Source organism: Etheostoma cragini, chromosome 7 (genome assembly GCF_013103735.1).
Source record: "Etheostoma cragini isolate CJK2018 chromosome 7, CSU_Ecrag_1.0, whole genome shotgun sequence".
In the NCBI taxonomy this organism is placed as follows: Eukaryota; Metazoa; Chordata; class Actinopteri; order Perciformes; family Percidae; genus Etheostoma; species Etheostoma cragini.
The window spans coordinates 2182399-2199104 of record NC_048413.1 but is presented as its reverse complement, the minus strand read 5'-3'; the positions used below and the strand labels follow the sequence as shown (position 1 = coordinate 2199104).

The 16706-nt window shown below is 40.1% G+C and overlaps 3 protein-coding genes across 6 annotated transcripts in view; 2 read left to right on the top strand and 1 right to left on the bottom strand.

Annotated features, from left to right (window-relative positions):
* The window catches only part of zgc:198371 (uncharacterized protein LOC497072 homolog), a 6214-nt gene extending 2458 nt beyond the window's left edge, over nt 1-3756 (top strand). Inside the window, exons 2-3 of the mRNA XM_034875557.1 lie at nt 366-565; nt 769-3756. Of these exons, the coding sequence (XP_034731448.1) occupies nt 366-565; nt 769-1724 (1156 nt within the window). The 3' untranslated portion in view covers nt 1725-3756. The remainder of the gene's footprint in view (nt 1-365; nt 566-768) is intronic.
* Nucleotides 3757-6010: 2254 nt separating this feature from the next.
* cables2a (Cdk5 and Abl enzyme substrate 2a) lies at nt 6011-13351 on the top strand. Of its 3 annotated transcripts, XM_034875567.1 has the most exons (10): nt 6066-6604; nt 7051-7143; nt 9120-9197; nt 9357-9456; nt 9566-9734; nt 9844-9941; nt 10942-11048; nt 11190-11394; nt 12750-12900; nt 12945-13351. In XM_034875567.1, the coding sequence occupies exons 1-9, from the start codon at nt 6066-6068 to the stop codon at nt 12888-12890; spliced, it is 1530 nt and encodes a 509-aa protein (XP_034731458.1). In that variant the 3' UTR covers nt 12891-12900; nt 12945-13351. The 3 variants fall into 3 exon arrangements, with proteins under 3 accessions (XP_034731457.1, XP_034731459.1, XP_034731458.1); XM_034875566.1 differs by having other exon boundaries at nt 6011-6604; nt 12750-13351; XM_034875568.1 differs by lacking the exon at nt 9120-9197 and having other exon boundaries at nt 6011-6604; nt 12750-13351.
* A 343-nt stretch (nt 13352-13694) lies between these two features.
* LOC117947026 (proteasomal ubiquitin receptor ADRM1-like) overlaps nt 13695-16706 on the bottom strand; it is a 12894-nt gene continuing 9882 nt past the window's right edge. For both annotated transcript variants that reach the window (XM_034875578.1, XM_034875579.1), the window contains exon 10: nt 13695-14587. In XM_034875578.1, the coding sequence (XP_034731469.1) occupies nt 14484-14587 (104 nt within the window). In that variant the 3' untranslated portion in view covers nt 13695-14483. The remainder of the gene's footprint in view (nt 14588-16706) is intronic.

Sequence of the window (16706 nt, the reverse complement as noted above, 5' to 3'; positions counted from 1 at the left end):
CCCCCCCCCCCCCACCCAGATTGAGAGCATTTATTTGAATTTCCCTTTCTCAGTTTTGCCCTTTTCTGCAGCCCTTTGATTTTATTTGAAAGGAGATTTCAGACTTTTCAACCCCTCCGATGCCTGTACTAAAATTAAAACCACAGAGCTGCTTTGTTTAGATTCAGTCAAGTCCAAATCCCAGATGAGCAACCAACATTTTGGCAAGAACTCTGGGACAACTCCCAGAGTTTGAAATAATGAGTTTTGACTTGTGGGAGTCTGTGTTTGACATCCAAAAGTTTTTAAAGTACAATATTTAGACTGGGAATTCTGTCTTAATGCACTGAGGAATGTGTCTGAATTCCTCCTTCTCTGATTAACAGGTATGTCCACGCCCTGTATCTGGGCGTGATGAGCCGCTGGCACAGAGACCCCGAGCGCCGTCACTACTACTGGTGCATGATGTTTGCGAGCGCTGATATCAGCATGCTGCGTCTGCTGGAGTCCTTTCTGAAAAGCGCTCCTCAGCTGGTGTTGCAGCTCAGCATCATGATCCAGGCCAGTCAGGTGCTGCCTCTTCAGGGTGAGTTTTCCAAAAATGACCAATTGCCACATCAGTCAATCGCACGTCTTTCACGCTCGCTGTGCATGATGAGTCCCTTGTTCCTCGCCTCGATCAGGCCCCCTGATTCCTACTCTGCTAAATGACAAGACAGCTGTCCCCGAGCCATTTCCACCCTGTCTAACTTCTCTTGCTCAATCCCTCTCTTCCCTTTGTACGTTCAGGGCTTTCAGCTTCTGCCTCACTGATATCCCTCGCCTGGATGGTTGCCTCCTATCAGAAAGTCCTCAGGGACTCTCGAGACGATAAGCTACCCATGACCTACAAGGCTGTCATAGTTCAGATCCTGTGGCACCTGTTCACCATCGGCGCCCGCACCCTGGCCTTTGCCCTGTTCGCCTCCGTGTTTCAGCTTTACTTTGGCATCGTCATTGTGGCCCATTGGTGCATCATGACGTTCTGGATAATTCAAGGCGAAACGGACTTCTGCATGTCCAAATGGGAGGAGATCATCTATAACATGATGGTGGGCATTGTGTATGTTTTCTGCTGGTTCAGTGTGAGAGAGGGGCGCACTCGCTGCAGGATGCTCATCTACAGCCTGACTGTGCTCATTGAGAACGTGGCGCTCACCACTGCCTGGTATTTGTACCGCGGCCCTCGTACCTCAGACTTCTATGCCGTCATCATGGTGTGCGTGGTGGCCAGCAGCTACGCTCTGGGCACCTTCTTCATGTTTGTGTATTACTGTCTGCTGCACCCTGATGGCCCAGTCTCAGGGTGGGGTTATATTGTGGAGAAGGAGGTGCCTGTGGAGTTGCTGGCTTCCCCAGCTACCAGCCTCCCCCCTGACCTGGTGAGCAGCCCCCCCAGGACCCTTCAGAGAACTAAAGGGTCAGAAAGAGAGCAGGGGTCTGGGGTAGATGGAGATGTGTTTCAGGTACGACCACCTCGGGGGACTCAGGCCCCAGTGACCAACCTCACACCCAGGACAGAGGGGCCTGTCATCCGAATAGACCTGCCCAGAAAGAAGTACCCCGCCTGGGACGCTCACTTCATTGACCGCCGGCTACGTAAAACCATCCTGGTGCTGGAAAGCGGCGCCCCGGTCACGCCAAGGATTCAGTACCGATGTCTGGGCACACCCAAAGAAGTGATGGAGTACGAGACCACCGTGTGATGTACTGAAGGTGCAGTGACTCAGCCCTCTGCTGCGTGGACACCTTGCCTTAAATAAAATGGCAGGTAGATGACTCTCACTGAGCAGTCTGTTTCAGCTCCACGCCTACTTGATGTCTCTCTGTACCGTCAGGTAGTGGAGACAAAGGAAGGAAGGGGAGGAGTTTGGTGTCTTTATTTTTTACAAAGGCAAAGTGCTTTGATGTTGTCTGATGGTGGTGCATTTTGGTTTCTGTATCATTTCTCAGGTCAGGGTGTGGTGCAGGATGAGGGTCCACGTTAGCAGCTTAGTCCAGTGGAGTTGGAAAGAGCCCAGGTAGGCAGAGAAGTGGAGCTAGTTGTCAATCAGAGGCAGAAAGTCCTCCTCAGCGAAGGTGCTTCCTCTCAAGGCGATCGATCGACAACAGAGACGAGACTTCAACATGCATGATTATTTATGGCAGCTGGAAGTGAAACATCACTGGACAAGGGGTAGAAAAGTGAGTGGCGGTGAACTCCCGCACTGTAGTTTTTAAACACAACCTACAATAAATACAACACAGGCACCGATGATCACAATCGGCATTTTCCATGACTACTCACTCATGTTGAAGAAGTCTGTCTCTCTCTCTCTGAAAATTCTGCTTCATGTCTGAATGGCGGTTCAAAAGCAACATTTGAGTTGAATGTAAAAACAGTTGAAAATGTGATTATTTGTGCAAAAGCTTTGAGCATTAGTGGGATTTACAACATTCCTGTGATACTATATCTGTTGTTTTTTTAGGTAAGCTAGAACAAAAGAGATTTGTGTGTGTTTACAAGCAAGTTTTGGGGGAAATGCCGTCACTATTACTCTAATCAGATGCACCTTCATTCAGAATGTGTATGTACTGAACAAAAGCTCCATTATGATTTACATTTCCAGGATGTATTCTACTGATCGGACTCTCAACAGTTGTGTTTTCACACTGCATCCATCTTACACAGCAAAGGAAGCAGGACATTCATTTCCATGTAAATTTAACAGTATAATGAAGAGGAAGTTACAGAGGGAAAGCACTGTCTGGAACTGTACAGTATCCATACTTTTTTGTCTGAATAATGTAGGAAGAAAATAGCTGCAGACTCCAGACTTGGAATAGCTGTGATATTATTAGTGGAACAGACATGGGGTACTTGTGGTAACACTTTATTTTACAGCTTCATTATTTCCTTAGAATTTCTTCGAAACTTTCCTTTCCTTAATTTGCTACAAATTTATTTAAATTTTTCTATTTCAATAGGAATTTCCTATGCTCTATTTAAACCCCAAATAATTTAATTATCATCCACTTAAAATACACTTTATTCTTTATATATCATGAGTTGCATTCTCACAAAACTACACATTTTTGACCTACAGTACACTGACTGTTTAGCATTTTATGGGAATTAATTATTTGGTATTTATTTAACTATTAATAGTGCTAAATTACATTTTTAGGATGTTTTTAGGAATGTATGGACCTGTAAAATAAGATGTTACTATACTTTCTTTTATCAGGGTTGTTTTTTTATTGAGTAGTCACAAGGGAAATGTCTGCACCGCGTGTGTTTGCGTGTATGTGTGTGTGAGCTCACATACCTGCATGTGTATGTAGGGGAGGGGAGTCCTGCCATGTGCATTTATTAGAAAATTGTGTCTCTGAGATATGACAGTTTTGTTGTAAACACTTTCCAGTCAGCTCAGTTTCCCCAGCCGACACTGAAATAAATAAAACAGAACACCTTTACCATCCCTGTTGCAAAAGCCAGAAAGGCTTCAATTCTGGTGCTAACTGTTTGAGTCCAGCACGTAACAACCACACAGTGTACCATAAAATGAGCTTGATGAGGCAGGAGTTGGCCGGGCTTTACCTCAAAACCCAAACACAAAGCTAGAATCAAAAAGCCTTAAACTGGTCGTGCCAGACTGATGCTGTTCAGAGCAAGATTAGAAGAAGAAAAGGTGAGCAAGAAGGTGAAGACAATTTCATTATGTTGTTGTTAAAATTAAAAGCAATGTGTTTACCTGACGTTTGGTGTTAGTAACTTTTTACACAGAATCAAGACACTTTAAAACACAGTAGAAAGACAGTAGGACAGGTAGACAGACAGACAGACAGTGAACCGACAGTAGACAACAGACAAACAGACAGTAGACAGGCAGAAAGACAGACAGACAGTAGACAGGTAGACAGTAGACAGTAGACAGACAGTAGACAATAGACAGACAGACAGACAGACAGACAGACAGTAGACAGGTAGAAAGACAGACAGACGGTCAGTAGACAATCAGTAGACAATAGACAGACAGACAGACAGACAGACAGTTAGACAGGTAGACAAACAGACAGTAGACAATCAGTAGACAGACAGTAGACAGACAGACAGTACACAGACAGTACACAGACTGATAGAGAGACAGTAGATAGACAGAGACAGACAGTAGATAGACGGAGACAGACAGACAGACAGACAGTAGACAGACTGACAGACAGACAGGTAGACAAACAGACAGTAGACAATCAGTAGACAGACAGACAGTACACAGACTGATAGACAGAGAGAGACAGACAGTAGATAGACGGAGACAGACAGTAGACAGACAGACAGTAGACAGACTGACAGACAGACAGAGACAGACAGTAGATAGACGGAGACAGACAGTAGACTGACAGACAGATAGACAGAACGACAGACGGACAGAGACAGACAGTAGACAGACTGACAGACAGTGGACAGATAGACAGACAGACAGTAGACAGACTGACAGACAGACATAGATAGATAGATAGATAGACAGATAGATAGATGGATTGATAGATTTATCGAGAGATTGATTGATATATAGATTGATAGATAGATTTCAAATCATCTGAAGAAAAGGTTAAGATGGCAGATGCTGATTGGCTGATTGTTCTGATCAGACTGAGACTAAATCCCCGCTCTGCGTTGCAGTGGATCGATGGATCAGCGGCTCGGAGCTTGTCACCACTACCTACAACACTGCACATCCACCCAGGTCAGTATGGCCTCCTAACAGACCCACTATACCCTCACGCTGAGTACACTCTTTGGCCTGCTGTTTGTAATTAAACTGGGAAGGATTTATATCAGACTGTCAATTGATCCCTTCCTTTTAGGAGTTAGAAACGCTTTCACGGTTTCTGTTTCGGAGGGAAATATTCAATCATCATGTCTGCAAGTCAACAGCAACATCTAAATCCTATGCAAAGTGTCCAATTTAACTCCTATCGCTGCAGCAATATGAGAGAATAAGTAGATTGTCTGTGAGCTCACATCACAATTTCCCATTCCTCAAACTTGTTCACAAATGTTAAATGGCTAGCTGTTGTGTTTTATCTGTGATTTATTAACATTACATACTTTTATAAGGATTTGCGTGAACAATCAATAGACAACCTAAATGTATTACTGCAATATTACCAAACAGAAAGCATTAACACCAGCAAGCGAAAACAACTGACTGAGCTAAGTAGCCTACTAATTGCATTATTACAAATAGAAAGCGTTAAACCTGGAAACAAACCAACTTCCTCCAACTCAACTACAAAAAAATCTGACTTGATGCTCATTGGCCCGAAATCCCTCACTAAGAACACCGGTAACATCGGTCTCACCATCAACAACTCCACCCTGTCTCCATCCCCACACATCTGAAACTTGGGAGTCATCTTTGACCTAAATAGATGCCAATACATCCAAAAGTCTGCTGCCCGTCTCCTCACACTCCCATCGTCCAGAACCTCCACTGGCCCCCTGTTTCCCAACAAATCCAGTTTATGGTCCTTCTCCTCACCCACAAAGCCCTCCATAACCAGGCTCCTTGTTACCTCACTGACCTGCTCCACCGCCACAATCGGAAAAAAATATGCTTGTTTTTATGTGTTTGGTTTTATTGCAAAGTCTTTGAGTACCATGTAAAGCACCAGATAAATACAATTTATTATTAACATTATTATTTTAATAAGTATTATTCCAAAATTTACACCCAAACTTTTAACTGATCTAAAGCCTCAACAAGGCCATTAGTTACTGCTTATAAATCCTACAAAAGCTTTTTTGTACACAATTTTATGTAATTAAGTTTAAGCTTTGATTAAAAAATTGATTTGATCCGTTCATTGAAAATAATTAGTCCTCAAATTTAATTTGGTGAATACTTCCTTTGTTTCAAGAGTACCTCCCACTATTATACAAGCCCCAATCAACTTCGAGCAAGATACATAACTACCACCACAGCCAATCCGCGCACGGTGAGGCGGGGCTAATGCTGTACGTTTAGTTGCCTTTGCGTGCAACTGCCACATTTCAAACTAGAATGGCGACCGCTGTCTGCGGTTTGCTGTCCACCGGCAGTAACAATAAATCAGTTAAAACACACAGAGAGCAGCGGAGGAAAACGAAAGACTCCAAGAGGAGACAAGCCGCTTTGTTGTTTCTTAATAATATCTCACTCGACGGACGACCCCAGTGTCAGCCTAGCGATGAAAACGACCAAAAAGCCGCCGAGGAGCAGCGTCTCAGGGATAGAGACGGCGGCTCAACGGTCGTGCCCCCGGCGTCGGCAGATACCCAAGAACCGGTCGCACAGGTGACGGAACCCGCGGCGACAGGTAGTGGCTCGTCCTCCAGTTGTCCAGGGATAGTCAGTCCTACCCGACCGTCTTTTGTAATGTCTCCGGGACCTGCTGGGGCAAACGAGGTATTTTTGGAGGGTGGCAGTGCGGCCGAGGCGCTAACCCCTGACACCCCTCTGTCTCCTGTTCCCACCGGTCACCAGCCCTGCTCCCGTGTCAGGTCGACGCCCGCCGCTATGAGCCCGGTCCCGACCGGTAATTCTATGGATTCACGGCAGAGGTGAGGATAGTAGTGGTCGGTGTTTTAACACGGGCCCTTAAACAGGCTACTCACTTCCGCATGAAACGAAACCACCAGGTATAATGAGAGGAATCACTTTGATTCTGTTACAGTATTTCCTGCATTTATAAGATAATCTTATATGATATGGCAAGTATAAATAATATTGGTTATACTGCTAGGTTGTTTTACTGTGTTGGATACAAATCACTGTCACTTGTCTGCTATAAAATAAGACACACCTCTTGTACCATTTGTCAGGTTAATGATGTGAGCTGTTTGGAGGAAATACCCTATTAAATCTCGACTCTTTACTTAGACTTCACCTCCAAATTTGTGATGCTAAAGAGATGTACATCACAGATGACCCATTAAGCCTTATTATGGGAAGATCCCTTTTGTTTGGTTGACGCATTAATAATGTGTCTTACTTGATTTCCACTCAGGTTAAGGAATGTCTCTGGTTCTCCTGGACCTAAAGTGCCAAAGAAAGTCCACTTCATTAAAAGTATGAGGCAGTACGATACCAGAGGATGTAGGTGAGTCTCCAATCTACATAACAAATACATTTTACACACTCTATGCGATAGAGGAACACACGAGGAATGCTGTAGAATCTTTCAGAAAAATGTAATACAATCAAAAGCTGCTTTATTTTGGACTGTGAACTATGCCTTAACTTCCAAGCAGTGTTATACCCCTGCTTTAAAGCTGCTTAACTCTGGTACAGAGACTTAGTTTGGCTTGCAGAGGAATAACAGCAGCGCAACTGCTGCATGGGGACTGCCCGGGAAATTGAATCATCATTGGAAGCCTTACAAAAGCCAAAAGTGGAGTGTAGAAATGCAACACCTTATATATTGCAGCGACGGTAAGCTTACTCCACAGCATGATGGGACTGAAATAAAACGCTGGTGTTAAGTCAGTTGACACCGGTTATAAAACAACAATATGGTATTTGTTTGGATGAACATTTTCATGCTTTTCTGTCATACTGTCCTTAGATACCGAAAACAACATGTCATATAGTCACATAAACCGTTGTTTTACTTCCATTTTTTACATTCCTCCTCCACTTTACTGCCATTTCATGCCCACATACTGTACATGTGAAGTGTCATGTGGTTTCTGCTGGTGTGTGCAAAACAACGATGACGCTATCCTAAATTGCCCCACAGGTCTGAGTTTGAGGCGGTGCATTTTACTCACTGAGCTGACGCAAAGCTATCTGGGTCATGTAACTAAGCTAATTAACACGAGTAGATTTCTGTCCTGCAATATGGTCCCCTGCAAGAGATTCGATATGTCTCCTTGAGACCCCGAGCCTGCCGACTTCATGTTACTGATCTTGTGAGGAGCTGTGTGTGTGTGTGTGGTTTTAGTTGTTGCGGCAAACACACTGTTGTGTTCAGTGGTTGTAAAGAGATGGCAAGTGGTTTGCTGTCCACATTTTTATGCGAACAATAGAGTCCTAGTGAATGTGGACTGCATCTGTTGGATTCTTCTTCTTAGTCCTGGCCCCGGTTTGTGCTTCACATGGCTTTGGAACCACAGAGATAAGCATCAGAATTTTCTAAAAATTAATAACCCACGAACCTTACAAACCCAGAAGGTTGTTTACAATTAGGCAATTGACAGACATTTGATCTACTACTAACAGTCTGGATAATTTATTAATGCAAAAAAAAAAAAAAATCCTTTTTATCATTAGCAGAAAAAATTCAAAATTCAAAAATAATTTGCCTCTCCTACGTTCACCGGATTGTGTCTTGTGACACTAGTTGTTGCACTATGACCGTTAATTGCACTTTAGCATGTTGTTCTATGCTCTATTGTACATGTTTTGTAGCGCTTTATTAAAGAAGTTCACGTGTCAAGTTCAAGTACATGGCATCTCAGAGAATCGTGGTATTTTACTGGTATTGGCACCGACTACTGAATTTTTGGTGTCACCCCTGATGTGGACACATGTGGCCCGGACCACTTCCAAACATGAGTGTTTGGATCTCAACAGTTTGAATGAGTACGTAGTTCTGCTCAGGGTTGAGTAGGTTGTCTTTAACAGGATCATTCTTGTTCCCGCTGATATAAGAATTTGGACACAACGTGGCTCAAACCACCTCCAAATGGGGTTTTTTGAGAGCCGATCTCAATGTGTCCCAGGAAGTTTGTACCTGTACTTAGAGCTGTCCACTTGTGATCCGACCACTATCGGAGTATGTTATTGGCAGGTGGGACTGGGTGTCCTCAGTAAGTCCTGGGTCCATGGACTTAGAGCTGTCCCTTTTGTGATCATTTTACTCAGATTTGTTTTTAATACCAGGTCAATATGGGGCCGTTAATAGCTGTTGAGCTTCGGTAGTGAATCAGATCAACATAGAAGGGGCTCAGTGACTGATCACTGTCGGTGCAGCTCCAGCGATGATGAATATCGTGAGTGCAGAAGCTGCTGAGTAACGGCTTGAAGACTGACACACCATCTGTTTTGTCTGCCTGTACTTGCTGTGTCCTGCAGGATCGTGCTGATTTGTGCCAAGCGGTCGCTATATGCTGCTTTCTCAGTGCTGCCCTACGGAGAGAGGGCTCACCTCAGGTACATTGAAAGCACCATCCCTAGCAGAGAGCACCCACCACTCGCTTTTATGTTTTGATCATCCCGTGTGATTCATCATTCTCATCGCTCATCAGAAAGGGTCACTGTGAGTTTATTGTGCGGTGAAAATGACAATGTCTGTGACTCTTTTCTGAACAGTGATCCTAAGCTGGAGACTCAGAGACAGAGGCTGTCCTCTGTGGTGGCCGCTGACCTGCTTCCTTCCCTGGAAGGTGTGGAGCTTGCAGACTATGGCAAGGTAGATGATATCTGTGGGATATGCAGTATGATGAACAGAAATACTCTCATTACTCGGATAAATCTGCCTGATTTTAATGTTGTTGACGGTCTTATTTCCCCCCCCTCAGGTGGTGTCATACGCTCAGCTCCTTTATCCGACCAACGCCTTGGTGAGACAGAAGAGTGGCGGTGCTCCAGAGAGCGGTGTGGCTCTCACCCCTCTGTCTCGTTTCCGTGGCAACGGGCAGAGGAACTTTACCCCGGCTCGTGTGAACAGCAGCGTGTCACAGGACCAATGTATGGCTCGTATTTGCACCAACGTAAACGTACCGGTTTCTTTACTGTTTAACCGGCCTCAGTTATTGGTTGTTGCACAATCAGGTTTTTTTCTTCTTTTGTCTTTCAGGTGTAGAGGAGGTGGTAGAGTACGACCCTAACCTGCTCAGCGACCCTCAGTGGCCCTGTGGGAGACACAAGAGGGTTCTGATATTTGCATCATACGTGGTGAGAGTTTGTCTGTTTACATGCGGTTACATATTCAGGATACAGCCGGCTAGCTCCAATAAGCTCATGTATTAACAACAAGAGAACTAGTTTTTCATAGTCTGGGTAAGGGATCATAGTAACTTGGTTCCTCCTGGTAGCTTTGGGTAGATGCGCGTGACAAAGACTGCAGACAAGGAATGGATTTAAGTAAAGGATGTTACATAAGGAATGGAACGGTCAACAGAAGTCACGGTTCGGTACAATGGAGGTAAAAGCAAAACAAAAAGGTGAAAGGCGTTCTATGTGGTTAGGGCCGGGTGATACGGAGAAAATTGGATATCTCTGTATTTTTCACCAAATAAAATATCTATTTTGCGACAATATTGTAGGGCTGACGATTGCTGCTTTACAAATATTTACACAATGAGCTTTGTGATAAATAATCATCAATAATGTGGATATAATGATTAAGTGGGTAAATGCAAATAAAAGAACTTTAAGAACAGTCTGGTAAGGTCGGAAAATCACTTGACTGTTATGCAGCCTTTAAAACCTGGAAAAGACCACTCCTAAGATTTAAAATCTAAGACGATATCTAGTCTCATTGATTGATTTTACCGCGGACAGTACGTGTAAACCATGCTGGTCTCTTTAGTGCTGTCTCACATGGACAGTCCTGATTAGTTTCAGGAACAGAAACACTTTTTTTTTGGAGAATTAAATAGCCGATCTCTGCTTCTTAAACCCACCTCCAGCCCTGTTGGAGTAAAATACACCCATTATGTCCCATTCACATGATTTTATTGCTGCGGAGGAGATCATGTCACAAGGCTGTAACTTCCAGCATGAGTGTATGTGTGTGTGTCTGTGTGTGTGTGTGTGTGTGTAAAAGGCTTATTACCTACCGAGGCAGTTTATATATGAAACTGTAAAACTCTATTGCAACTGTAATTCATGCTGACACTAGTCACTTCTGTACTGCCGGGCTGATTTTTTAATTTATTTTTCATCGCTGCAGACGACTGTTGTGGAGTATGTGAAACCATCGGACCTGAAGAAGGACATGAATGAGACTTTCAAGGAGAAGTTTCCTCACATCAAGCTGACTTTGAGCAAGATAAGAAGGTGCAGAGAGATTACACGCTCCCTTTGAGATTCAAAATGTCCTCCACCAGCCTTTTGACTTCTCTGGGTTTTTAATCTGGTTCAAACCCAGTGCACTCTTTCTTAGAAAGCCAATCGGTAACTGTCACTTCTCTCCACTAGCCTGAAGAGGGAGATGGGAGCCATGAGCGAAGACTGCGGTCTACAGCCGGTCACCATAGCGATGGCTTTTGTTTACTTTGAGAAGCTGGTGCTGAAGGGACGCCTCAACAAGCATAATAGGAAGCTGGTGGCGGCGGCGTGCGTGCTGCTGGCGGCGAAGATCAGCAGCGATCTGCGGAAGCCAGAAGTCAAACACCTCATCGATGTAAGTAAAGTTTCCACGGAAACACGTTGGCCTGTAACCCTTACGCCCGTTAGCTTGTTGTCTTACCTGGGGGCCTACCAAGAGCCCGGGTCTGTCCCGGGTTTGTCCCAGAGCGGATGACTGGTTCTCTCGAGTTGGTGGAGCAGACACCTCTGCAGAGTCCTATAATCACGACCTCATGACGGTTTTTTTAAATACTGAAGAAGCTGTGTCTTTGTGATTGGATCAAAAATCTAAAAAACGAATACAATTTCAATGAATTGCTTTTGTACAGTAGCGCTGGGTAATTTGATTACAAGGACAAAGTGGCTTAGTGGTGTAATTAATAGAAGCCAGGTCAGCCATGTAAATGTAAATGGTGTACATCAAAATAATGTTTATGATTGAGTAATTATACCTAATCATTCAGGTGTGTTTGTCTGTATTTATATAGAAATATATTACAAATAATGTAGTAGTTTTATAATGTTCTAATACAGTATAGCTGAACATTCACAATACAGTAAGCCTGCACGATTTGATATAAATATAAATCATGATTTTTTTTTTTCTTATCACGATTCTCTGCCACGATTTATTAGACCATGACACAACAGATCGGCAGCACCAAACCAAGGTTATTATAGGTTTGCATTTTGCATTAGTTTTTTTTTATTTGTTTTATTTTTATTTCTTCAAATTCAGTTTAGTTTTAATTAGTTTTTAAAGTGCGTTTACTATTTATTTATTTATTCATTTTTTAAATGCTTTGTTTGGTTTATATTAGTTTTAGTCTTTTTTTGTAATATGGTTTATTAGCCGGGGGATTTGAAAAGGTCAGAAAAAGCATTGTGTAATAATAACTCCACAAAAACATCCTACAGTTTCTGGGTTCCCTGTCGTAAACTATACATGTCTACGGGACATGTCATAGTCGGAAAGATATAACGTTCTTTTCTCTATGAAAGAATCGACAAAGATGAAAACTAAATACTTTGACCCAAACAGATTTACACCTAGAGCACACTGGGCATCACCACGAGTCTGTAAACATAGAGGCTCAACTGATATGAATATAGGAACAACTGAGCATTCAAACAATAGTATTTATTAAAAAAGCCATAGTATAGTATGTCCTGAAAAGTCATAAAAACGTCCTAGCATAGTGTCATTTAAAGTCATAGTTTAGTATGTTGTAAAAATATAAAGTCATATTATATTATTTAATAAAAAAGCCACATTATAGTATGCATGTGGATACTTTTTTTTTTTTTAGGGCAAATGATCATCTGCATGTAATTTTATTTAAACACTCTTCCTGCATCCTACCATGTAATCCTCTGTTCCCCCCCCCCCCCCCCCCCGTTGACGAGCAGAAGCTGGAGGAGCGTTTCCGTATCAACCGACGGGAGTTGATTCCGCTGGAGTTCCCGGTGCTGGTTGCCTTGGAGATGGGACTTTACCTCCCCGAGAGCAAAGTCATGCCGCACTACCGCAGGCTGGTGCAGCAGGGTTAGACATTCTCTGGTTTCATTTATAACATCAGCAAGCGTGTGTGTGGTAAGGTAAAGGAGTGTGAGTGTGTGTGTGTGTGTGTGTGGTATTGGAAACAAATAATTCTGCTAGTATTTATTTTCAGTCCGGTGGCTCACTGTATAATAAGGACTCACATCTTTTAAGATTTTAATGGCATGTGTGTCACTGTGAATGTGTTTTTCTACGTGTGACGTTCTGATGTCGTGAACTCTATGTTAGAGATGTTCAATGAGCACGTTTATTGTGCTTTTATTTTGGTTTTCTGTGACCGATTTTTCTTTTGGTGCGTCTTAGCATTCTATTTAAATGAATAATACGCTGTGATGTTTGTGGAAGACTTTTCTCTTGCACCTTTCTTACTGCTATACACACTCGGTGTACTATTTATTATGAATTACAAGGAACCATACTGTTGATTTTGTAAATGCCTTTTAAAACCCACTGTGACTAATACATGATACTGTAGATTGTTGTTAGAGAAGGATGGAAGTGACCTTAAATTTAGGTTCTTTTATTTGTTCATCTCCAAAAATTAATCCTGCCACATATATATATATATATATTTAACTTGTGAATAGAAAGAAAGTATTGGATCAGACTCTTGTGGCAGCTTTGTGTCCAGACAGAAGCAGGATTGTGATGGCATAGTATTTATAGTAAATGTTTGTTTTTTAATCTCTTATGTCATTAACCAAGGATATGTTTTTATTTTTATATATTTTTTAAACCACTGCACTGCAATTTATTGCTGTTCAGGCTAGTTGCTGTATTTTTCAGTTCTCAGGAATTTTTCTTTCTCATATCTTTGAATTGCTTATCAAATCTAACCCAAAGAGATGTTTCTAAGTTGTTACTGTAGCATCCTTACTGAAATCACATACAAGTCAATCGATTGTTCCTTTACAGATAACAAGTACCAGACAGTATTAACCCGACTGTAGTACTTGTGTAGTTACTCTTCTGATTTAGGTGTACATATATGGAGAAAAAAAGTGCCTGAAATTACAATGGCAGTGAAATGGTTAACCGTCTTATCATAAGTGATATTTAATGTTGACTGAGTCTTGCTGCTGTAGAAGTTGTTCTTGTCTGGGAAACATAATCAAACTGTTTGTCTGCAGTCGTGAAAAATGTATGGTGAAAAAAAGTCCAAATAGATATTCTATTGTTGGTGTCAAATGAGTAAATATTCAGTGTTTTTTTTTTCATACTGTAAAATTATTTTTGAGTCAACAATCAATTTATATGACGCCATTTCATCGTCTCAAACTGGTGTCAGTGAGTGAAGTAATCGGTCACAGAACTGGAGAATAAACATAACAGTCACGCTTGTTCCTCATCGTTTTACTGTTCCCTCGCGTCAGCGCCAGCTCTCCTGCACGTAGAATACATGTTCAAACATTTCTTTTAATTCCACACACTGTTGGACGAACACGGCACAATCAGCGAGGGAGAGGAGTCTTATTGACAGTTTCTACTATACTAACCATACTCTTTAACCTTGATGTTTAATAGTTACATAACAGCTGAATCAGCTAAATAAATAACTTAAATAATAATACATGTAAGAGTTCTTAGTCCAGACTCATGTCTTCGTCGTCGTCTTTCTTGTCTTTGGAGTCTCCATCCTGGTCTGACTTTGTCTCCGTCTCCATGGCTTTGGCAAAAGCCTCGACATCTGCCATGACAGGTTAAAAAAAGAAGTTTGCAGCTGTTTTCATGATCAATTCATTGTACCTTCATCTAGTATGTCACTATGAAAAACGTCATAGTATGTCATAAAAAGTCATGTGTTATTATAGTTTGTAATACAATGCTTAAAAAAGTCATCGGAGAGCATGTCATAAAAAAGTCATAGTATAGTATGTCATAAAAATATAAAAAGGACATAGTGTAGTATGAACTACAAAATAAAAAAGTCACAATATAGAAAGTCATAGTATAGTATGTCTTAATAAAAGTCATAAAAAGGACCATACTATGTAATATAATATAAAAAGTTCATTGTATAGTATGTCATAAAATATCAAATTCATAGTATAGTACGTCATAAGAAGGTCATAGTGTAGTATGCGGTGAAAACGTTATTAAAAAGTCACAGCATATTATGTCCTAAAAAGGTGAAAAAAGTCATAGTATAGTATGTCATAAAAAAGTGATATTATAGTTTATAATACAATATAAAAACGTCATAGTATAGTATGTCATAAAAATATAAAAATGAAATAGTGTAGTATGAAATACAAAATAAAAAAGTCACAATATAGAAAGTCATAGTATGTCTCAAGAAAAGTCATAAAAGTCATAGTATAGTATGTCATGAAAAAGTCATAAAAGAGAGAGAGAGTATAATTTGTAATAGAATACAAAAAGGTCATAGTATAATAGTACGTCAAAAATATAAAAAAAACATACTAAGGTATGTCTTTTATTTATTCTATTATTTATTAGATTTAAAAAAGTCATAGTATAGTATGTCTTAAGAAAAATCATAAAAAGGGCCATACTATGGTATGTAATACAATATAAAAAGTTCATACTATAGCATGTCATAAAATATCGAAGTCATAGGAGAGCATGTCATAAAAAAGTCATAGTATAGTATGTCATAAAAATATAAAAAGGACATAATGTAGTATGAACTAATATAAGTGTAATATGACATACAAAATAAAAAAGTCCTAATATAGTATGTCATTAAAAAGTGCTAGTATAATGTCATTGAAAAGTCATAAAAAGTCATAGTAAAGTATGTCTTAAGAAAAGTCATAAAAAGGACCATACTATAGAATGTAATATAATCTAAAAAGGTTCATAGTATAGTATGTCGTAAATTATCAAAATCATAGTATAGTATGTCATAAAAAGTCATAGTGTAGTATGCTGTGAAAAAGTTATTAAAAAGTCATGGTATATTATGTCCTAAAAATGTGAAAAAAAGTCATAGTATGTCATAAAAATATAAAAAGGACATAGTGTAGTATGAACTACAAAATAAAAAAGTCACAATATAGAAATTCATAAAAAAGCCATAAAAAGTCATAGTATAGTATGTCTTAATAAAAGTCATAAAAAGGGCCATACTATAGTATGTAATATAATATAAAAAGTTCATAGATAGTATGTCATAAAAATATTAAAAAAGTCATAATTTAGTATGTCATAAAAGATAAAGAGTCATGGTATAGTATGTCCTTAAAAAGTCATAGTATAGTAGGTCATACACATATAAAAAGTCATAATATAGTATGTAATAAAAAGTCGATTTTATGTCATTAAAGTTAAAAAAGTCATAGTATAGTATGTCATAAAAATATAAAAAGGACATAGTATGGTATTATGACATGCAAAATAAAAAAGTCACAATATAGTATGTCATTAAAAAGTCCTAGTATGATGTCTTAGAAAAGTCATAAAAAGTCATAGTATAGTATGTCTTAATAAAAGTCATAAAAAGGGTCATACTATACTATGTAATATAATATAAAACGTTCATAGTATAGCATGTCATAAAATATCAAAATCATAGTATAGTATGCATTAAATATCAAAATCATAGTATAGTATGACTTAAGAAAGTCGTAGTATAGTATTCTGTGGAAAAGTTATTAAAAAGTCACAGTATGTTATGTCCTATAAATGTCAAAAAAGTCATAGTATAGTATGTCGTAAAAAGTCATAAAAACGGACACACTATAGTATGTAATATAATATAAAAAGTTCATAGTATAGTATGTCATGAAAATATAAAATGTATTTATGTCATAAAAATATTTAAAAAGTAATTGTATAGTATG

Bases quoted from the DNA above. Each gene is read 5' to 3' on its own strand.
- cables2a (XM_034875566.1), top strand. From the start codon at position 6,066: ATGGCGACCGCTGTCTGCGGTTTGCTGTCCACCGGCAGTAACAATAAA. The intron at 7,144-9,119 runs GTGAGTCTCCAA...TGTGTCCTGCAG, and splicing joins TACGATACCAGAGGATGTAG to GATCGTGCTGATTTGTGCCA. The intron at 9,942-10,941 runs GTGAGAGTTTGT...TCATCGCTGCAG, and splicing joins TGATATTTGCATCATACGTG to ACGACTGTTGTGGAGTATGT.